Source organism: Phascolarctos cinereus, unplaced genomic scaffold, assembly GCF_003287225.1.
Source record: "Phascolarctos cinereus isolate Bilbo 61053 unplaced genomic scaffold, phaCin_HiC Scaffold_1;HRSCAF=81, whole genome shotgun sequence".
NCBI classification, from domain to species: Eukaryota; Metazoa; Chordata; class Mammalia; order Diprotodontia; family Phascolarctidae; genus Phascolarctos; species Phascolarctos cinereus.
Genome location: NW_027555514.1, coordinates 80,391,939 through 80,415,676, shown reverse-complemented (window position 1 = coordinate 80,415,676; position 23,738 = coordinate 80,391,939). Strand labels below are relative to the sequence as shown.

Here is a 23,738-nt window from a genome sequence, read left to right as displayed (position 1 = left end):
ACACATCAACATACATATTTAAGTATAGGGCAGAGCCTGGGGTGGAGAGAAAGATTGTGAGCCAAGTATTGAACTTCCTTTCAGAAAGGAGGCAGAATGACCTGGGGCTTCGTAGATAACTGCTACCCATGTCTGGACAGGGTGATGTACCTGGATGAAGTGAATCTCAAAAGGGGAAGAAGTTGTTAAGTGATAACAGCATAAGAAAAATCTGAAAGTGGAAGGGAGAGGCAAAGGGTGTGCTTCGTCTTCCTGCCAGGCTGGTATGTTGATATAAAGGGTGGTAGGGAAGACTAAGGGGAGTAAGAAAAAAACTTCCTAGGGGCAGCCAGGTGGTGCAGTGGATAGAGCACCAGCCCTGAAGTCAGGAGGACCTGAGTTCAAATCTTGCCTCAACCAACACTGTGTGACCCTGGGCAAGTCACTTAACCCCAATTGCCCTAAAAAGAAAATAAAGCAAGAAAGAAAAAACTTCCTAGCAAGTAGAATTAACCAAAAGTGGAATCAGCTGCTTCAGGAAATGGACGTTTCTCTATCACTGATGGTGCTCTAGTAGAAGTTAGAAACCTACTCTGTTGTAGATAGAATAGAGAAGATAGCATTGGGCCAAGTGGCTCAGATTTCTGGCCAGTTCTGAGATTCAATTGTTCTAAAACTTCCCCAAGTACTTTCCTCACCTTTAAAATAGAGATCTTACTAAATAATATTACTAAAATAGAGATAATATTACTAATAAACTCTGCTGATCTCACAGAGTCGTTGTGAGGATAAAACGAGACGGGAGATGTGAAGGTCCTTTAATAAACTAAGCACTAGATGTATGCAAGACACTATTGTTATTCTGCGAAAGCACAGCTTAAATCTAACCGTGCCCAAGGAGGAGAAGGTTTTAATAAAGACTGCGGTGAACAACCAAGACGCATCACACTAACACTGTCATGTTTAAACTTTTCACCTTAAAAGATCTTTTGGTATATTCCCATATATTCCATGAGCCTCACAAAGTTTCCAAAGAATCAGAAAAATTTCCTTAGAGCCCTTAGAGACAAACCAGTACAATTGCCTCATTTTACAGATTAGAGGACTGAGGTCCAGCAAGGAGAAGCCCTAGTTTACCATTTTTCATCTTCACATCACAAAGGACTTGTCTGATCTGTATATTAAAAATGGAACTAGGTTAAGAAGGAAGTGTAACTCACCTTCCTCTGTAGACAAATTTCATTGGTTCTACCGCCAACGCTGTTGCTACAATGTCATCGGCATTGTGTCTTCGACCACTGACAACCATCAGGCCATCCATTTTACCCACTACAAAGACAAGTCCACCAGGACCAATAAATCCCAATAATCCTGTCCTTATAAATGGGTATTCACTTATTGGAGCCCCTGAACTTGTCATAGGAAACACCTATGGAAAAACACACAGAAGCTTCTCAGTACAACTTTCGTCTTCACGTTGTTAATTGTACTTACTATGCTTTATGCCCAGAGATCCTGGTAGGGTGGAATATTCTGGGCCCTGATAATCCCTGCTGCCAAGGAGGTCGGGGCTGGTGGATTGCTTGAATGCAGGAGTTCTGAGCTGCAGTGGCCTAAAGCTGACTGGCTGCGTTACTTCCAGAAGCAATATGGCAAGCTGCTGGGACGGAGGGGGCACCAGGCCGCCCAAGGAGTGAACTGGCTCAGCTTAAAAACAGAGCAGACCAAAGATTGTGTACAGGCTCAGACCAAGAGACTCCTGTACTTTCTGTTTGAAGGAGATAGGGAGAAGCAATCTCAAAAAAACAAACACAATCACAGAATGTTAGAGATGAAAGTTACTTTCCAAATCACCTCGTTGACATCAAACCTCACAATCAATGAAGGGTTCCCTTTCATAATATTCTTGACATATGGTTATCCAGTTTCTGATTGAAAACATAAGCACTGAACAGAATGTAAGCCTGCTATGGAATGTTCCCCTGTTGGTCCTTTCTTGAATCCTGGAATTTTAGAACTAGGAAGGACTAACCCTCATATTTTGTAAATGAGAAACTGAAGCCAAGAAAGGAAAAGTGGCTTCTAGGTATTGAATGGCAAATCTGTGGCTGAACTATAATTAGAGCTCATCTACCCTTAGGTTTTTAGTCTGTTAATAAAAATCCTTTAGATACACTTGGCAAGGAAACAAAATAGGGGAAACTAAAGTTCACCCAAAATAAGTAGGAGACATACTGCAGGTGTTGTTATACCCATTTTGCAGATGAGAAAACTGAGAATCATAAAAATTAAATGGCTTGCCCGGGGTCAAAAAGCTAGATAGCATCCATGGCATATTTTTCTTCACTTCCAGTTCAGAGCTCTTTCCCTCATATTACTTTGCCTTTTTAACTACATTACATGACTTAAAAAAGATGTTATTTATATCATTATTTTTATATGCCCTTCATTTTCCTCTATGTCCCTCCCGCTAGCTTCTGCCAGACAGCCATCCCTTGTAACAAATATTTTTTTAAGAGGAAGAGGAAAAAGTAGCTTCTCTTCAATCGATGCTACCTTTGTTTCCAATTCTTTGCTAAAACAAAAAAAGTGCTGCTAGAAATACACTGTTGTATGTAATACCTTTCTTTTTTGTCATGATAAAACTAGAAACCAAAAGGACTGGAGAACTGATAAAACTAAAAATCTTATTCTCTGAAAAGCCTCTTTTCTTCCATTTCTCCTATAATTTCATTTGTTCTTGATCTTCTAGTTACCTTATAATCCATATGACGGGTTCATTCAACTGCAGAGATTTTATTATGATTAGATAGCTTAATAATAATATTCACTCATAATTATTTATATAGCACTTTATGACCACTGGGGCAGCTAGGTGGTACAGTGGATAGAGTGCCAGGCCGGAAGTCAGGAAGACCCCTCTTCCTGAGTTCAAATTTGACCTCAGATACTTACTATGTGACGCTGAGCAAGTCACTTAACCTTGTTTGCCTCAGTTTCCTCATCTGTGAAATGATCTGGAGAAGGAAATGGCAAAGCACTCCAGTATCTTTGCCAAGAAAATCCTAAATAGGGTCATAAAGAGTTGAACACAACTGAAAAACAACTGAACAACAACAAATTATGATCACTGGGTACTTTATAAACCTAATCTGACCATCACAACAGCCCTGTGAAGGAGAGATATCCCTCATATTACTTATGATATAATAATATGTAATAATAATACATATTAATTACAGATGAGGAAACTGAGGCTCAGAAAGGCTAACTGACTGACTCAGGGTTCCAAGGTTGGCATTTCAAGTCTCATGACTACAAATGAAGCACTTTTCCTACTACTTCAATTCACTTTAATCTTCTTTTACTGCTATATAAGATACTTCCCTGTAAATCCCGTCCAGTAACTTCCCTGGACCAACTGACTAGATGAACTTCTTTAGAAGCTGGCCCTTTAAGTATCTCTGATATCTACCATAGCTTTCCTAAATATTTTTTTAAGGGATGAATATCTGGGAGGGAGAAGAAAAAGGGATACAATGAGAAATTCAAGTGATCTAAAAACAAAAAAGTCAACAAAATTTATTTAAAATTCATGGATATAAAAGTGAATATACATGTAAATTAGAACTCATGTTTTAGTTGTGAAAATATTTGATACCATTCATAAAGATGTTACTTTTCCTAATTACTTCCTACAATAAAAAAGAGAAATATAAGAGAAGTGAATGAAAGTATAAATGTATTTTCTTATCTAATGGATAAATGAATCATGTATGGAAGGACACAGAGTATATTTTTAAAGGCTGAATACAGGTCCAAAAAAATTATGAAGATTATAATTCCAAAAAATTGGCATAGCCAGGATAGTATCACAGGGAACTGTATGAAAAGGAGGGAAAATATAGGCCCTATTCTCACAGAGCTAATCCTCTAAGAGAAAGTGGGTGTTCACCTGTTAAACCATTACTGTTTAGATTCTGGGTACCTTTATTGCTCAATGAAACCAAGCTTTTTGTTTCCATCTTTATAAGTTCATCAAACAAATTACCTATCTTATAAATTCCTTAGTAAAATGCTAGGTGGTGCAGTGGTTAGAGTTCCGGGCCTGCAAGTAAGGAAGACCTGGGTTAAAATCCAGCCTCAGATACTTAATTAGCTGTGTGACTCTAGGCAAGTCACTAACTTCTCTTTGTCTCAGTTTCTTTATCTGTAAAAGGGGGTTAATAATTTCAAACCCATTAACTCAAATAGCACCAAAAACTCTCAGGGTTATTGTGTGAATAAAACTAGATCATATTTGCAAAGTGCTTTGTAAACCCTAAAGCACTATATAAATGCTAGCTTTTTTAAAAAATAGCATTACATTATGCTATGATGTTAGAGCCATGTATTGGTAAATGTGCTTTTCTGCCCATCCCATGATAAAATAGAGAAAAACACTGAGGTGCCATAAGATTACTGACCATTTAGCTAATGGGAAAAAATAGAGATTAGATGATCATTCATTTAACCAACAATTATGTACTAAGTATTTATTTATCCAAAGCCTGTATTAGGCACTGGAGGAAGAAATAAAGTCGAGATAAGACATTGGCTCTGTTACTTCAGGGAGTTTACAGTCTAGTAGAGGGGTAAAACATGGCCACTGACAGCAATAGTCCATACTGTTTACCCCAAGCTCATTCTACTTCAACACTAAGCTCCCCTTAATTCCCCTCTGCTCACTATCCCACAATACACATTTACTCAGATTCTGGATCATAATGTTTACACAACAATTCACATATGTTAGATGTTTCTATGTTCTGTTGGCTTATCCAAATTAAGTATTAGATAGAAAGCCCCTTTAGGGAAGAATCCTAGGAGCACAGGTTTAGAGCTAGAGAGGATCTCAGAGGTCACAATCCAAATCCCTCATTTTACAGAGCAAGAACTGAGGCCCAGAGATGTCATGGGACTTGGTCAGTGCCACACAAGTAGTAATTGACAGAGCCAGGATTTTAAACCCAGGTCCTCTGAGGTCCATGGTCTGTTGGACATTCATTCATTCATTCATTCTTTCATTCACTCAATACTTTTTTGGTACTTACTATGGGCCAGCAGTGTGCTACATGCTTTGGGGAATACAAAGATACATAACTGATATTTCCAGCCCTCAAAGAGCTTACAGTCTGGTTGCCATTTTGTATAGTACTTTCCAAAATGCCATATGAACACAAGCATATAAGCACCTTCTGACCAGCAGATTAATAAGTGTGAGAAAAAAAGCCCTCTGTTCTTGATACTAGCTACTAAATTGGAGTGAGGCAGAAAGTCTGCAGTTGTATAGAACTCCCTGAGTTCACTTTAACAAAAATGTCTATCAGTTTCCTTAAAGAAAAATCATAATTCTACCCTATTCAGCCACCATGTGAGATCTAAAAATAGATACTGTGAGGTGAAGATTCAAAAATGACCCCCAGGCAGGGTTGTTTGGTGACATTTCTATCCAGCCTACCTCAAAAGTGTTCTTGGTCATGCCTGAGAGGCCATAATATGATGTACCCGTAGCAATTGCACACACACAGAGTTCTCCAATCTCATCTGTTCTGCACAGCTGAGGAATTCCATCTGGCTTCACTGCACACATGATAGCTAAAAGTGAAACAAGAAAGTACAAAGGACATTACAAAAGAACGTGTACCCCAGAATGGAAAAGAGAGCCTGGCATAGAATCAACAGAATAACAAAGAGCCCAGCATTTGTTTCCCCAAGAAAGGAGCCATGATTTTGTATATTCCAGCAAAAAGTTGTGGCAGAGGTAAATAATTAAAATTTCTCCAATTTTAACATTGAAATTTATCTAAAACAAACAGCAACTTTCTTTCATGTGTGGGTAAGACTGAGGTATTTAGGATAAACCCAGGATATAAACATATATGGATTTGGTGTTGCTATGCCCTGTGCCCCAGTAAAATAAAATGCAACATGGCAGTCATTTGAAGGAGGACAGCCATATCCCTGGAAATAGCAAATGCATACAGGGACACCTGTCCCTTAAAAATCTTTTCAACACTAACAGCTAAAGCAACAAGCCACAACCATATGCAAGCTTCAAATGCCTAATGAAAATCTTTAAACTTTGATCTTAAATTTGTATTAAGTTTAGAGATGCAGCAAAGGTGTTAGCAGGCTGCTTTGTCAACATAAATTTTCTTTCACATGTGTAACTGTATCCAAAGAGAAGTCTAGGCTTCTATTTAATCACTCCACAGATAGAGTTCCCATGTTTTTCTTGCATGCTGCATCTTGATACATTCACTATGGTATCCATCTTGTCCAAATGCACAGTGCGACTAGGGACCACAAAGCCTAACATTTCAGAAGAAAGCGTTCCATCCCATTTAATCCAATTCCTGACAAGGAGCTGGACTCAAACCAGGACTTGGTCAGTCTGGGTGACAATTTTGGGAATTCTGGTATTGGAGTTCATTATTAGAGCCAGTCCTGTGACAGAGAACCTGAAAAAAGATGCCTCTCTCCCACTGGAAAGCAGAGTAGGCCCAGGCCAGGGAGATAACCAAGCCAAGGATGGGAATTTTTCAACAAAGTTTCAATGATGGGTAAAGAATTCACTAAGAGATCAGGTAACTATGTGACGTGTGGGAGCACGGGAGGAAGAATCTGATGGGTGACTCACTTCCCTTTGTGCCCGAAAGGGTAAAGTGAAGGCCAATGGCAAGACCAGACAATGGCAGGGAAATTCATACGCACAGAATGGTACCCACAGGTCACAGGCTCACAGGATTTATAGATGAAAGGGACCTCAAAGATCATCCAGACCAAGCTTTTCATTTACAGGTGACTTCATCTCTAGACGCCTCTTAACATATCCCTTCATTCTAGATCCCTTCTGACTCTAAATCTACGGCCCTACGACATACGCTTTAGAAGATCATATTTGGATATACAGATAATAAATTGAAGACCTGGGACTTGAACCCAGGTTCTTTGACTCCAAATATGCTGCCTACTACCCTCTCTCCTGAGAAATCATACTTTGTACCATGAATTACAGTTATATATGTAGTCAAATAGATTAAACTGGATTTATTTTGGTCCAGATAATGCACATAGCAATGATCCTGTCCCAATTCCCGGGTAAGATTCTGATAAAATGACTAAAAAGGTTGCCACCAGGGTTCAATGAGCTGTGCCTCCACCAAAGGAAGCCAGCAAGGTGCTTTGGAAAGAGCACGAGCTCCAGAGTTAGAGGACCGTCATTCACATACAGCTTCAGACACTTAATAGTTGTATGACTCTGGGCAAGTCACTTAACCTGTGTTTGCCTCAGGTTCCACAACTGTAAAATGGGGAAAATAAATAGCACCCATCTCCCAGGGGCATAGGAAGGATCATATGAGAGATGTTTAAAGCACCTGGCTGCTAGGTGGCGCCATAGTACATAGAACACTGGACCTGGGATCAGGAAGGCTTAAAAGTTCAAATCCCACCTTGGACACTTACCCTGGGCAAGTGGTGATTTAACCTCAGTCTGCTTGGTTTGTCTATCTGTGAAATGGAAATAATAATAGCTCCCACCTCCCAGGACTGTTGTGAGGATAAACATAAAGAGACAATATTTGTAAAAGTTGTTTGCAAACCTAAAAGTGCTATGTTAACATTAGCTATCATCATCATTGTTGTTATTGTTGTACTATCAGGAGATACGTGTAACTAGATGATCTCAAAATCCCCTTTGATTTCTACATCCATGATCCAAAGTTGAAAGGACATATATCCAGTGTATTCAAAGGAATAAACAAAACTGTCAAAGGTGAAAATGAAACATCCAATCTAGGGATTTAGGAATCACAGGGTTTTTAAATGGATGCAACATCACATACCAGACAGTCCAACCCCATCATTTTTACAAATAAGAAAATGGAAGCCAAGAGGGCTTAAATGATTGACCTAAGGTCACATCGCTAGTCAATGGCAGAGTCAGGACTAAAACACACTTTCCCTGACCAACACTATTTCCATCATGCTATGTTACATCAGGGTAACTGTAAGGATAAAATGGGAAAGGAGAAAGAAGGGTTAGCCAAAATAAGGAACATGTTAAAATGCTCAAGGTTAGCATTTCTTAATGAGCTGAAGAAAACAAAAAGAAATACTCTCCATCCTTGTGGTCCTACGGTTCCTCTAGTTACACAGTACTGGTATTTCTATTGCCACATTTTCTAGAGTCTAAAAAAAAGTCTGATGCTGCCTGCTTTCCAGAACACATGCTACTGCTGGTCCTTACCTCCAGGCATCACCAACCCTACATCCTGCACAGTCAGAACTGAGAGCTTTTCTTCGGAATCCACTCTGATGACACCAAAGGTGAGGCCATGCATAGAGAGAACTCCCCTGCCTGGGGGCTGGTTGCTGTCATCTGTTGGCCTGTAAGGACAAGTGCAAAAGTTGAACAGAAAGCTTCCTAATTCAGGGGGTCACAGAGAAGCCCCACCTGAACATTCACATTCCTGGCTAACACTTTCTACACAACTTGACAATTACTACTTTCATGACATTTTTGTTTGTTTCAAAGTAAGGTATACTATGGTACATGACAGGTGCTGGTTAAATTAACAGTGAGATTGGTCAGTCCTGCTTTTCCCAGTATGGAAGCAAAATGGAGAGTAACTTCTCCAAGGTCATGTGCTGTATCAGAGAACATAGAACAGGGATTCTGAACTTTGGTCTATGTGTCACAGACCTCTCTGGAAGTTGGCCCTTCTCAGCATAATATTTTTAAATACACAAAATAAAATGTATTGGATTACAAAAGAAGCCAAGGAGATTGAAATATAGTTATCAAAATTTTTTTTTAAAGTTCTTGGACCTCAGTTTAAAAACATTCAGTAGAGAGTAGAGTCTAAAATTCCTACCCTTCAGGCTCTTATTTGGATATATAAATTTTTCATTCAAAATTCAACAAAAATTAATTCTGTGCCCTCCTCTATTGCCACATCTCAACACACATACACATACACACACACACACACACAAGATATTTTCTTCATCTCTAGACAGGGAGACTTTTGTCTTGAACTACTTTTTCAAGATAGCACCAAAATTTCCTTGGCATTTAAATTTCTTCTAAAGGCAAGGCTTTATCCCTCATAAATTTTGGACACGTATGTGCATGTATATGTGGGGGGGGGGTAGGAAGCAGGTCAAAATTTGTGTAGACTACATATTTGTTCTACTCATTTTTTAAACATAAGCTTTGATTTAGTTTTGGGGGCTGAAAATTAAAACAGGCCTTTGATCAGTAAGAGAAAAAACAATATTGACTATAAAACTTTATAAGGAACATCTCTCTCCATAAAAAAAGGACACATAGGAAAGCAAAACACACATCTCACACACACACACACACACACACACACACACACACACACTCTCTCTCTCTCTCTCTCTCTCTCTCTCTCTCTCTCTCTCTCTCTCTCTCTCTCTCTCTCTCTCTCTCTCTCTCTCTCTCTCTCTCTTTCTCTCTCTCTCTCTCTCTCTCTCTCCAGGATATAGTAACCAATTAGGCAAAAGCAAGCCAACAGAAATATTCACATGACTTTCCTCTTAAGAAAGATGTAAATAACCCTCTTATGGAGGAGTTAGAAGGGAGAGAAGCCCAGTGATAATAGAGCTAGTATTGTTTAACAGTGCTCACAGGACGCTACTTAGTAAAGACAAACTCAGAGCAGTAGAAGAAGACATAAATGAAAAACATTATCAGACTGAAGAAGGTTGGAATAGTAACATCTGATGACTAACTCAGGGCTTACTTTGAAAAGTCTCTACTGCACAGTACCTGATTACATAGATGGTGGGCAGTAAAACAGCTAAGGTTTCAACACCAGTTTCACCTATGAAAGCATTGCCTGGAAAACTTGCTTATCTTAAATTCATCACTATTAGAGAGAGATTCCAATGCTTCCCAATGTATCCTTGAAATCTCATACTTTGTCTCTGCAAACATAATTGTTATTTATATTTATTTCATGGTGGGGAACATAAGATGACATTCTAGAGACCACAGACAGAAATTTGAAAGTTACATTCACCTGCCCCCACCTATCTTTCCTTCAAATACTAAAACACAGAAGAAGAGGAGATAATCAAAAACCAGAAAATTTGAATTGTCAGTCAACAAGTATTTACTGAGTGCTTGATATGAGCTAGGCACAGTGCTAAGTAATGGAGATACAAAGAAAAGCCAAAATAGCCCTGCCCTCAAGGAGTTTACATTCTAACATGAGAGAAAATGTACAAGTAAGTAGGCATATACCAAGATATATACAGTAAGTGTAAATGGAAGATTACCTGAGAGGGGAAGGCACTAGGAGCTGGGGAGACCAGGACAGGTTGTTTTTAAGGAAGACAAGCAATCCAAAAGGCTGAGGGGAGTAGGTAGGGCATTCCAGACATGGGGATAGCCAGGGGGAAAAGGCACAAAGATAGGAGATGGAACGTCCCATGTGAGGAACCCCAAGCAGGTCAAGATGACTGGATCAGAGCATGGTTGGAGAAGGGGTCAGAAGGGGCCAAGTGTGACTTAGGATTGATTTCTAGTCTAGAATCTTGGGACATCTGCCAAATATGGGAACTACCTAAGGGACTATTTATTAGACCTGCTGCTGTTCAATTTTAAACTGAATCTGAAGAAAAGTATAGCAACAAAACCTGATGATTTTTTGAAATTTTCTTGCAAAAACCTGTCTTCAGGAAATTTCAAGCAATAATTCATTAATTCAACTAGAATATCTTTATCTCTATTAGTGACCTTAAAGGCTGCTGAATTCATAAACAACATAATAAGGGAAAAACAACCCAGTAGAAACTCTTGGGGCTTCCCAAAAACATATTCTTTACATGCAATAATGTATCTTAATTGAAATCCTGCCTGTGACACATATAACATAGGTTACCCTGGGTAAATCATTTAACCTCTTAGTGCCACAGACAACTCTCTAAGGCTCTAAGCCATAGAACAGTTGCTGAGCTGCTGAGCTGAACTCTTGAAGGGAGTTTCCTCATCACATCAGCAGTGCAGAGATGCTGTGAATTATAGAGCATATTAATTTGAATTTATAGTAGCTATTACTTCTGGCATTCTATAAGCATGATTAGCTAAAGAACTTTCTACTACTTCTCATAGAATAGAGGTGGCATGACAGGTAAAGAGAGGGATACAAATGCTCCCTGTCATAGATGGGGACTGCCCAAAATAATTAATAATCAGTACTACAGATATATAGATCAACCTAAAACATGTTTATCGATAACCTTTTTTATATCAAAACTATTTCTGGAAATATATACATACAACCCCTGGAACTGAATCTTCCTTGGTAACAAAGAAAAATAGTCAAGCAAAAATGCTTGTTAGAGTGAATTAATCTGGAAAGGTATGCCACATTCCACCTTCCTACTGTGCCACCTCTAATGACAATGGAGCGTATCGTTCTAGTTCTCCATCCCTTCGGTATCTCTTCACACAGATCTTCCTACTTTTTTCTTAATAATTCATATTTTCCAATTCTCACTGTCTACTAATATTCTATTACATTTGTACAGTTTGCTTATTAATTCCCCAACCAATGAGCAACCCCTTTTGTCTTCATTTCTTTGTTGCCACAAAAAGGGCTGTTCTGAGTATGTTGGTCTATAATAGAATTTTGTTTCTGTCATTGACATCCTTTTTTTTTTTAAGGCAGTTGGGGTTAAGTGACTTGCCTGGGGTCACACAGCTAGTAAGTGTCTGGTCTGAGGCTGGATTTGAACTCAGGTCCTCCTGACTTCAGGGCTGGTGCTTTATTCACTGCGCCACCTAGCTGCCCCTGTCATTGACATCCTTGAGGGGGACAGTGCATATTCCCAGTAGTGGGGTCCCTGAGAGACTCACTTCTCAGCTCCCAAAGTATCAGCTTCAGAGTGAATGTGGTATTGAGAGACAACAACATGCATAAGCCAAGAGCTGCCATACTGAATTATCACAGTAGTTTCCTAGGACAGGAGAATAATAATAGCTAACTTTATATATCGCTTACTACGTGCCAGACACTGAGCTAAGTGCTTTTTTATCTCATTCCATGCTCACAAAAAGGTAGCTGCTGTTATTATTTTCATTTTATAGATGAGGAAACTGAGGCAAATAAGTGACTTGCCCAGGGTCACAAGGCTAATAAGTAGCTGATGGCAGATTTGAACTCAGGTCTTCCTGACTCCAGACTCGGCATCCTATCCACTACCCCAGCTAGATGCCCCTCACTCTGCTTTCTGTATTTAAAAATTTAACAGGCAGGCCTAACACAAAGCTACCTGCAGCCAAGGCTGAAGATGACACACAGCAGAGATGAACTCACAAAGACAGCAATTTTTTTTTCTTCTTCAGCCAGAGGAAAAGTTTATTAGTGGTAAAACATATAGGCCAGGTGACGCCCATAAGGACGAGTAGGCATGAGAGGTTCTCAGCCTTGTGGGCCTGAGATTCTCAGCATCTGAATGAGGGCCAAGGTAGATCTTAAATACTAAAGTAACTTTGGGTGGCCAGAAAGACAGCAATTTAAAGACAAATGGGAGGAGGAAATGTGTCTCTCTGGCCTCCATAATCTGGCTTTGTACAAGAATTCATTATAGCAAATGCTTTCAATCGAGGTCCATTTGCATCCCTCTCTTTACCTGTCAGGCCACCTCTGTTCTATGTGAAATAGTAGGAAGTTCTTTAGCTAGCCATGCTTGTATAACACCAGAAGTAATAGCTGCTATAAATTTCAATTAACATGCACTACAGGTTGCGACATCTCTCCACACTGCCAGTGTCAGGCAAACAGAGATTTGGCTGAGCCCAAATGTGCTTAAGAAAGAATAAACGGAAGGATGTAAATAACACGCAGTTATGATGAATGCATTTCCAGCATCTAATGGACTGACTGGGAATGACCTGGGGTCGCTTTAGTTACACTTTGTCATTCTCTGTACCCTTTGCAATGGAGGAAAACTAAAGGCCTTTCTTCGCTGCTTTATTTATTTTTGTCCTCTCCTCCAAAGGCCTGTATGTCCGTATCCCCAAATTCACTAATAAGAAAGGCTGTAACAGAACCCAGAGAGGGGCCTTTCGAGTCTCCTTCAAAAGTCAGCCCAAGTACTCTCTCCTGGGAGGACTTTTAATATTCTCCCAGGTGCTAAATACCTCTCCCTCTCAAAGCCTGCAAGGTATTTCTTGTGTATATAGTCTAGAAATACTTCTGTAGATACATATTGTCTTCCCCAACAGAGTAAGCTCCCTGAGGGCAGCGCCTGTCTCATTTTTGTCCTTGTATCCTCAATGTTGAGGACAGTGCCTGGTACATAGTAGGTGCCTAATAAATGTTTGTTGATTGACTGATATCTCTTACATGAGGTACAGAGAATGCCTACTCTGTATATGGAGAGTGGTGCATTCCCTCTCTTACACAGATGCAAAGTGGTAAGCATCAGGCATCTTTACTTGTCCTCCCTCCCTCCGGACAGTGCCTGCCTTCCAACACCATCACGTGGAAACATGGCATGCATCTTTCCATAGAAGTGATGTTTATAAATGGTGGTCAGGTATCGTTGAAATACTACTTAGCACAATAGGGATTGTATGGCTTGAATCAGCTTTTGTGGGCCAGCACAGGAACCTAATAATTATTTATAATTCTGTGGAAACCATGGTGGTTGCTGAGGGATTTTTTGTTTGTTTGTATTTTGTTACTTGTGTACATATCTGCACGATTTGCTGAATGTCCTCTAAAAACTATAAGGAAGTGAACCCGGGACAAATCATCACAATCATTTCATATTCAAGTGGTTCCTTAAGACTTACAAATTATGTAAGAAATGGATAGAGTTATCATACCCATTCTACAGATGGAGAAAATGAGGTCCAGAGAAGTTGTGATTAGTCAATGAATAGTAACATAATTAGATAGTGTCAGAAATGAGACTCAAAGCTAGCTATGTCTTCTTATTCCAAATTCAGTTCTCTTTCTGCTATGTCATGGTGCTGTAATCAGGGCAGCATCAATGAACTGCTTGAGAAGAATTTAGAAAGATCCCGGGCTTGTGCGGTTCAATGGAAAGATGGCTGGCACTGGCGTCAGAGAATCTGGGTTCCGGGAGATTACTAGGTACTTCTGGAGTGGGCCACAGGCAGCTGCATTTTCAAGTGGAACATCAGGCCATGTGTGGCAGCAAAAAGTCGAAGTGGTACAGTCCATGCTTAGTAAACATCAGGAACCCAGGTCCTCTGACCCCCGTGCCCAACCACCTTTCCACTGAACCACATTAGCCCTGTTATACACAGGGCACAAAAATCCATGACCAGTAAATATGAAAGAAAAAATTTCCTAAGGGAAAATGCATGGTAATTCCTAAACAAATGACTTCTACATTCCTGGAACATAACCCGTTCAAAAACTGTAGGCTCCTAAGCCCCAAGGCCGAGACTTGGTTTTCAGGCTAACAGCCTGACTCACAGAATAGACTTTTTTTTTTTATCAGATGGCTGCAAAGTCCTGTTTCATCTCATATCACCAATATGTATTCTCTTAGACTAAACAGTTAGTACCCAAATCAATGATCATTGAGGATACCGGTGTGACTGAATTTGAGTAAACAAATATATTACCTTCTTGAGTGTCCTTCCATTGCTTTCTCATTTCTCCTTGTAGATTATTCTAGATTGGTAATTAATATGATTGGATAGAAAGCTTATTTCTTTCCATAAAAATAGATTGGGTTTGCTTATTTGTTTTAATGGAAATAATAATACTTGAAAGGACAGGGAATTTCAATGGTATAGGGAATTCTCATATGAGGAAATTTACATCATATCAGGTCAGTGTGTTCCAAGCAATTTACAGTCTTAGAGGATTTCCTAGAGCACTGAATGGTCAAGTGGCTTGCCCAGCATCACACCATGAAAGGGAGGATTTCAACCCAAGACTTCTGGCTCTGAAACCAATTCTCTAACTTCTATACCAATACAACATGATGCTAATATATGATTTTCTAAGTAAATATGTGGCTTGCAAGGGTCAACCCCTTATGTATGGTTTAGTAGCCCCATTTCTATTTGAGTTTGAGACTGTTGCTCTGCACCATGCTGTGTTTATAATTTCCCTATAATCTACTCTTCTCAAATGACCAAAATCAGGAATTACCTAGTCTAAAATGCCAGTGTACCCTCTAAATAATAAATATCTAATCAGCTGGAGGCACACAAACATCAGTAGACACTACATCTCCCTGATGTAATTGTACTTTTCACTTTAAGCTGTGTTGTGTTAGTCTACATTTTGCATCCATTAACAATAAATTCCAAAAGTTAAGGCTGTAATTTCAAAGGTTAGGAAACAAAACAGGAGAATATACCCTGATAATCAGATGAATCATAAATTCTGATTTAATGCAATCTTAAAAACAAAATTTTTTGTGCAGTAAGTCAAAATGCTGTATCTATGGTGTCATACGTCTAAGCGTTTATGTATCTGCCCTTACTGAAATATTCCAAATTAAAAAGGTCTAGCTAAGCCCCTAGAATCTCTGGGAGTGAATGAATAAATGAAAAAAAGCATTTATTAAGTCTTACTGTCTACAAGCACTATGGGGGAAGAAAAGCCTTACCTCCATGCTTTCTTTCTTAAGGAATTTATGTATCATAACTGTTGGGATAGTGCTATGCACCCAGGGGGCATTTAATCTATGCTCATGGAATTGAATGTGTTTACTGAATTGGCTCAAGGAAAAGTGGTTCTTGGCAATGGGTAGGAAGGCAGCAGCTCTAGCCAACAGCCCTGAGAAGCACTTTCACACAAGCTGGAGCTGTTTTTGGCCAGCACAGATGAGATAAGACAAGGAGGGCCTCCACTCCTGGTGTATGACAGCTGGTCCACATAACCTTGTGTTCACAGAGCCACCCAGTATTTGGCTAGAAAGCTTCAGGTGTAATGAAGCATCTGAATGACAAGACCCTGGGGAAGTGAGGAAGCTAAAGATGACCTGGAAAAACCTGGGGTCCAGACAAGTATATAGGGAGATGAGCAGGAGAGTCATCACAAAGAGGGCCAGAAGGGACCCTCTCAGAGGCTAAGTAGGAGTGATCCTAATTATTGCTATTTCTATGTGAAGTATGGAACTAGACTGGCTCCTCTACAAATTCACATGAGCTAATCTCAACCCAGTCCTCACTACAAGAAGGCCACACTTCTCCTTCTTCTCTTCCTTAATTGATCCCCCATCCCATTTCCCATAGCAGCTACTGCAATCTTTTTCTTCATTAAAGCCCCCAATGGCACTCCTAAGCCCACCCTCCCTGCTGGAGACTGCCTCACTCATTACGAACTTAGAATAGCTGCTCAGTGCTCCTCATTCTCCCTTCCTGTTTGTTTCACCCTCTCCTGATGTCACCTTCCGCTGTATTTAGCTTTACTTTCATAATTGATGATGAGGTAGTCGTTCTACTTGCCAAGGTCAACCCCTGTACATCTACTCTCGATCCTATTCTCTCCCACCCATCTTCTCTAGCAGATTGTCCCACCATCATTTCCACTCTTTTTCTACTCTTTCATTTCTTCCTATCTTCGGGTTACTTCAATGCTGTCTACAAATGTGACTAAGTTTCTCCCATCCTTAAAAAAATCTTCATTATAGCATGCCAAGCAGCTATCATCCTCCATCTCTCCTACCCATTTGAGCTAAACTCTTGAAAATCTGTCTACAATTGCTGCCTCCACTACCTCTCTTCTCACTTTCTTCTCAACCCTCTGTATCCTATCCTTTAATCTCACCGTTCAATAGAAAATTCCCTCTTCAACATTACCAATAATTTCTTCAATGAACTCAAATCTAATTGCCTCTTCTTGACCTTCATCCTTCTTCATCCTTCTACAGTTTCTGCACGCCTTCACATCATTGACCACCTTCTTCTTGATACTTTCTCTTCTCTGGGTTTTCTTCATTCTTCTCTCTCTCCCCCTCCCTCTTTTCCTCTCTCCCCTCCTATCTATCTGATTGCTTCTTCTCGGTCTCCTGCACTGTCACTCACTGATGGCAGGTATCCCCAAAGACTCTGTTCTGGGTCCTCTTCTCTTTTTCTTTTTATAATCTCTCACTTAGTGATCTTATCCCATGGACTCAATTATCTCTAAGCAAATGATTCCCATATCTATTGGGTGCTGTCCCAGCCCTTGTCTCTCCTGAGCCCTTGAAAGTTATATTATTTTGTGTCTCATAAAATAGAACAAAGAAGAAATTGAAGTTCAGAAAGGCTAAGTGGATTTGAATCCACATGACCAAAGAAAGCACTTTCTTCCCATTTCCTTCTAGTCCTTTATTATATCCACCATGCAGATGTCTAAGTTAGAAAGTTTTAAACAGGAAAAGTGGCTTGAGATGACAGGTAAGTTTTTACTTATTCTCCCAATTTGCTGTTTTAATTGCTATTTTGCATAACTGTTATTCTTTTATTGCTAATAGCAAGCCGTTTATTTAAATAGCTTCCTTCTGTTAAAAAGCCCAAAGGGCTTTTCAAATATCCCTTTAATCAACATTCTCTATATATCTGTAAGTTCAGTAACATCACCTGAGTTTTACAGATGGAGACTGCGCCAGAAGCTGGGTAACTCATCTGAGGACACTGCAGTGCCTAGTAATCTTTTGATTTATATTTGGCAATTGTACTGCCTGAGAGGCAGTGCTATTGAGCATGCAGAGAAGCCTCTGAAACCATAATTTCTCTTAAGTACTTTTCTCTACTTTTTGTGAGGCCTAATTTGACCAGTTAAGTATTCCATGGCAGTACAGACTGAACCATGAAAAAAATACTCCATTTTGCCAGCAGCAGGTTTATGTGTTTGGGATGAGGGGAGTCTTTTTTTTTCCTCTCCTGTTCATTATAGGGTTCTTTTTGACCCTGGTCTCTGCTTCTCAGAAACTAAGCTTGCCCACAATGATTTTCCCGTCACCAAGTTACTCCTCTTTTTTTTTTCCTAGAAAGAAGGATCAGAAAATGTATATTGTTTCAAGAGAAAACAAAAGTGACTGAAAATATCAGTGGATATCAATTCAGAAATGTTTCCATGTCCTATTCATTTACACAGAGTTCTTCAGTAACATTTGGGTCAAGAAAAACAAGAGAGGAAGCCGGACTCAGTGGAGAGAAGACGACCTGATTTCCAGTCCAGACATTGATACATTCAAGCTGCGTGTACAGGAGCAAATCACTCAATCTCTCAGTGTCCTCAGAAAGACAAACAAGCATTTATTAGGGCACTTAATATGTTCTAGATCAGAAAAGTTAAACTCCCTGCAAAATACCCAAGTGCAGGCCAGAATGACATCAAAATGTAATTGGGAAATGTTTAACAAAATAAATAAAATATAGCACAACTCAGGCAATGTTTATCTGTAGTTTTCTAAGTCAAAGTTGTGGCCAGAAGTGATTTATTTCTATTTGAGTTTAACACGACTGTTCTAACATTGTGCTAAGTGCTGAAGATACAAAGAAATAGGAAAAAACAGTTTCTGTCCTCAAGGAGCTTACATTTTAACAAGAGAAGACCACATATATAAATCAGAACATATAAGACAATACAGAGATGACAGAAGGTAACCTTAAAGGGGATGGTACAATGCTCTAAGCACATAACTGTCGGACAAATCATTGATCTGCATTGAATAGAGAAAGTTTCCATAACAAGAATACCCCACACAGATGAAATCAATGATGTTTGTTCTCTCTCTCTCTTTCTCTCTCTCCCTCAATAAAGGAAAAATAAACACCAAGAAAGCAGCCTCACCACTTCCACCAAGTCACTTAATGAATGCTAATTCTCCACCTGATTATGAGGACACAGTCATTTGCCCCTAACACAATATGCCATGTGGATTGCCAGTGGTAGCAGAGGGTACACCAAATTGCCTGACAATTCCAGTCCCAGCACCCTTTTTAACAAGAGATAAAAAGCAATTAACCTCATCTAAGGAACTTGCCTTTGACAGAGGCATATACATAACTCATTGGTCAAATGTATTTGATTTTCTTTATAGAGATTGTGTGTCTCATTTGCTTTTTAACAAATCAATAAAATGTGAGTTGCAATGCCTCCAGCAGAATTGGACTCAACATGCAACAGCTGAGTCTGCTCCAAGTGCTGAAATGTGCAGCCAGAGTGACAATGATTAACCTTTTCCTACTCGCCCTTTAAAACATAATCGTTTTAATAGAGTGGGTGAAAGCTAGTTTTACTTAATAGCGTAGCCTCTGACCTCATATATTCAGGCTTCACTTCAAGTCTTTAATATTATATTCAGTGAATGGAGAAAAACAAGCTCTTAGTTCAAAAGTACAGTGTGACTTGAATACGCATTTGTGGTTTTAAAAGTTAAATATTCTAAAGTGAATTTAAGTTATACTCCATAGAATGCAAACTCATTGAGGACATGGACTGTTTTACTTAGCCTTTGAGATCCAGTACCTTGCCCACTTAATAAACAATAAATTTATTGAAGGGAACTGAATGGTAACTATAAAAATAACTCACATTTATATAATGTAGTAAGGTTACAAAGTATTTTCCTTACCATAAACCCCTTGAGTTAGCTAGGGCTTTATCTCTATTTAATATTTTAGAGATGAGGCAACAGGTTCAGAGAAGTTTAGCATAAGGACCATTGAGATGCTCTAGTCCAATCCTTCTCTAATAGATGAGTGAACTGAGGCCCAGAGGCAACATGACTCACCCAAGGTCACATAGTAAGCAGTAAATTCAATGGATTTGACTCCAGTAAAAATCAGTTGCTTCTTTCCATTAACCATATTGTTTCTATATGACAATAATGGTTCATGATGAGCCAGTTATGGAGAATGTAATTGAATTTGTTTCCCAATTTGTATGTTTCCTGACTTCTACCTGAGCCTGGAGACAAAATGAAATTGGGAGGTGGCAGAAGTTTTGTTCTAATCTTATGGAATTTTAGGATTTGGAACGCACTTTAGAGGTCATCTAACCTATCTTGATAGAGAAAGCCAGAGTAAGATGATTTAAAAAATGTGAGAGATTAGAAAAGAAGGTTTTGGAAGAAAAGAATGAAGCAAAGAAGGGAGAAGGGAAGGAGGTAAAGAAAGAAAGGAAGGGAAGAAAAAAGGAAGAATTTATCAAGTATTTATTATATGCTAGGCATTGCTCAGCACTTTATAAGTATTATCTAATTTGATCTTCACAACAACCTTGGGAAGTAGTGCTATTATTGTCCCCATTTTACAGTTGAGGATCCCGAGGCAAGCAGAGGTTAAGTGACTTGCCCAGGGACACAGAGCTAGTAAATGTCTGAGGCCAGATTTGAATTCAGATCTTCCTGAGTCCAGGCCCAGTGCTTCATCGACTGCACCTAGCTGCCTCAGGAAAAAAGCCTTTTTCATTACTAACAAGATTTCCAATCTAAATAAAGAGACTATGGCTATTCAAATCTACTACTGGAAAGTGTGCCAAATTATACCAAAGGGAGATCTCAATACAATGGGAAAGTCTAAATTGTACATCCAGTTACAAAAAAGCATTCACCATTCACCACAACCTCTGCCCACCAAGGATTAGCAAAATACATGTTTAAAGAAATTAACGAATCAAAAAAAAATTGGTCCTTTTTGACATGGCTTTATCAAAACCCAGGTGAATCAATTCACTCAAGTACTATCTTTAACAGCTAACATTAAGCTGTCAGTCTTGATTTTATTTAGCACCTTGAAATCTATACCTTTCATGTCATTTGTAAACAGTCTCTTTAGTTTCTTCTTCATTTTTTGCCCCTTGCCAATATTTATCAGATAAATAAAATGCCATCCTAGAATCATATGATCACAGATTTGAGCTTAGCAGGATTTTAAAGACAACTAGTCCAGCTCATAGTTCAAGTAGGTGTTAAGAATCAGATCTCTGAACCCAGGCCTACCTAACTCCAAGTCCAGCACTTTAGCTATTAAGCTAGCCCATTTCTGTCATACCCTTCAAGAAGCTGTTCACAGAGAGCACAACACAGCAGTAGGCAAAAAGGGTGTCAGAAGAGGTATAAAAGCAGGTTACACATACTCCTGCCCTTGGGAAGTCTGATTAAAAGTCCTTCACACAAATTGCTATGACTTTTCTTGCCTTCCCAATGGATGGAAGAGGGATGGGAATGAGGGAGAAAATTCAGAACTCAACATTTTTCAAAAGGAATGTTAAAAATAAATATGTAAAACATGTAACTATTTTTTAAAAATAAAACAGAGATTATAAGCCCCACCCCACCCCCAAGACATCCTTTGGACAATTCTAATGTTCAATTTTACGTCCCATTGGGGGTAGGAATAGCTCTTCCACCCAACCCACAAATTTCATTCCCTGCTCTGTGGATCAGTTGGGTTGGAAAAATCTTAAGCTTCTCACGCCATGAGCCTACTCCTGAGATGTCATTTGGTCTTAAAAGTTTTGCTCTCTGTTTGGATCAATGATGATGGAAGTGATCCAAAAACTGGGCTCCTTCCAAATTGACTGCCCAAGTGATTGTCTCCTTGATGCTAAGCCTGAATACCAGCAAGCACTGCTATACATATACATATATATACACACACACACATATATGTATGTATGTATGTATATGTACATATGTATATATATATATATATATATATATATATACACATACACACACACACACACACACACACACATATATTCCAGCAAAGTCCTGTTGCTCCAGTCATCATTATAATCATCATCCACCATTGGAAGAGGTTTGGTGATCCAATCTTTTCTAAGCACAGTCCCACAGAGATGATCCTATCTACCCCTAACCTCAACTTGGAAGAGAAGTAGAAGGTGTAGTGGTAATGAGATTAATTTCCACGTGAGATTTGTGGAAATCAGTTTCATGACTTTGCTGTCACAGCTAATATTCAGCTATGGGGATCTACAACTGGAAAGCTTTCTCTTGTGGCTATTGAGCATTCCCCTAGCTACCACTCCCCCAGGCTCTCCTCTTTTGTTTCAGTTTCTAAGGAAGAGGCAGGCTTTCTCCTTGCCAGAGCCGACCCCTCTACTTATACCCTTGGTTCCCATCTCCTCCAGTAGCTTGCACCTTTGATCATCACTTTCTCTTTAATCTTCAATCTTTCTTTATCCACAAACTTTACTCTGATGTCTACAAACAAGCCCAGTGCTCCTCTACCCTATAAAACAAAACACAACAAAAAAAACCCTTCACTTGACCCTATCACCTCCTCAATTATTTATATGTGCTTGTGTTTTTACCTACACATTTACACTCACATTCCCATGTCTCTTCCCTTTCACATTAGTCTAGAAAGCCCATCTATACTCATCGTCTTCAACTTCTCATCTCGCTCTCACTTCCCAGCCATTTGTAATCAGACCTCAATCTCAATCAAATCAATCAGTTGGCATTCATTAAGCACATATGATTTGCTAAGTGCTAGAGATACAATGAAAGATAAAAACAGTTGCTGATCTCAAGGAGCTTATATTTTAAGGGGGACACTATACAGACACACATAGGATGCATTCAAGAAGGTGACTTTAGACCAGAAAGCTCTAGCACTTGGGAGGGACTGGGACAGGCCAGCAGAAGAGGGCAACTGGGCTGTCTTGAAGGAAGCCTGGGATTCGAAGAGATAGAGGTGAGGAAAGAGAGAAAAAAAGGCATGAAGAGGAGTCTTGCAAATGCAAGGAGATGGGAAATGAACTGTTGTGTGCCAGGAGCACCAGACAGGCCACCATGACCGGATCATAGAACGCAGGCAGGAGAGTGAAGTGTAAAAGGCTAGAAGGGGCCAGGTGTGGAACACTTTAAATGCCAAACAGAAATGGCTCTCCAAGGTCACCAATGATCTCTTTATTGCTAAATTCGCATTTTTTTTTCATCTCAGTCCCTATCTTTCTGGACGTCTCTCCATAGTATGTCATCTCATAGATCTCTGTCCTTGTTTGGCCACTTCCCAGTTTCTTTTGCTGGATCATTATCCATGCTCCACCTCCTTTTCATAGGTAGAGTTCTACCTTGGGCCCTCTTCTCCTTCTCTCTTCTTTCTTTTTGTGAGCTCATCAGTTTCTATGGGTTCAATTAACATCTCCAGGCAGATGACTCCCAAATCTAAAGATTCAGCTCTCAGCAGATAAGATCCCTAAACTAGGCGTAGGGACACATTACCAACTGTCTACCAAACATCTCCCCTGAGACGTCCTATAAACAAATGTTTTAGAGTAGAGATGAACAAAATAGAACTCATCATCTTTGTCCCCAGAGATCTTTGTAACTTTCCTGTTTGTGTAAAGGGGAATTACCTTCCTTCTTGTCATCCAGGTTCACAACTGCAGAGTCATCTTTGCCTCTCCCCTCACTACATCTCTCCAAGCCTTGTGGATTCTATGTTCATATCAACCCTCATAATTCACCTTTTATCTCCACTTACATGGCTGCCACCCTAGTCCATGCCCTCATCAATTCCTTCCTGGGACATTTCAACTGCCCGCTAATTGGAGTCCCTTGCCTCTAATTTTTCACTTCTGCTATCCACCCTCTGTGGCAGAGTGGATTGAGTCCTAAGCCTGAAGTCAGGAAGACTCATGCTCCTGAATTCAAATCTGGCCTCAGACACTTACTAGCTACTGGGCAAGTCACTTAACCCTGTTTGCCTCAGTTTC

The 23,738-nt window shown here is 39.6% G+C and overlaps 1 protein-coding gene across 4 annotated transcripts in view; it reads right to left on the bottom strand.

Moving 5' to 3' along the window:
- The window catches only part of DIP2C (disco interacting protein 2 homolog C), a 592,419-nt gene that overhangs the window by 116,089 nt on the left and 452,592 nt on the right, over positions 1-23,738 (bottom strand). For all 4 annotated transcript variants that reach the window (XM_020990358.2, XM_078152493.1, XM_078152501.1 and 1 more), the window contains 3 exons: positions 8,273-8,412; positions 5,480-5,616; positions 1,200-1,408 (listed from right to left, as the gene is read on the bottom strand). In XM_020990358.2, the coding sequence (XP_020846017.1) occupies positions 1,200-1,408; positions 5,480-5,616; positions 8,273-8,412 (486 nt within the window). The remainder of the gene's footprint in view (positions 1-1,199; positions 1,409-5,479; positions 5,617-8,272; positions 8,413-23,738) is intronic.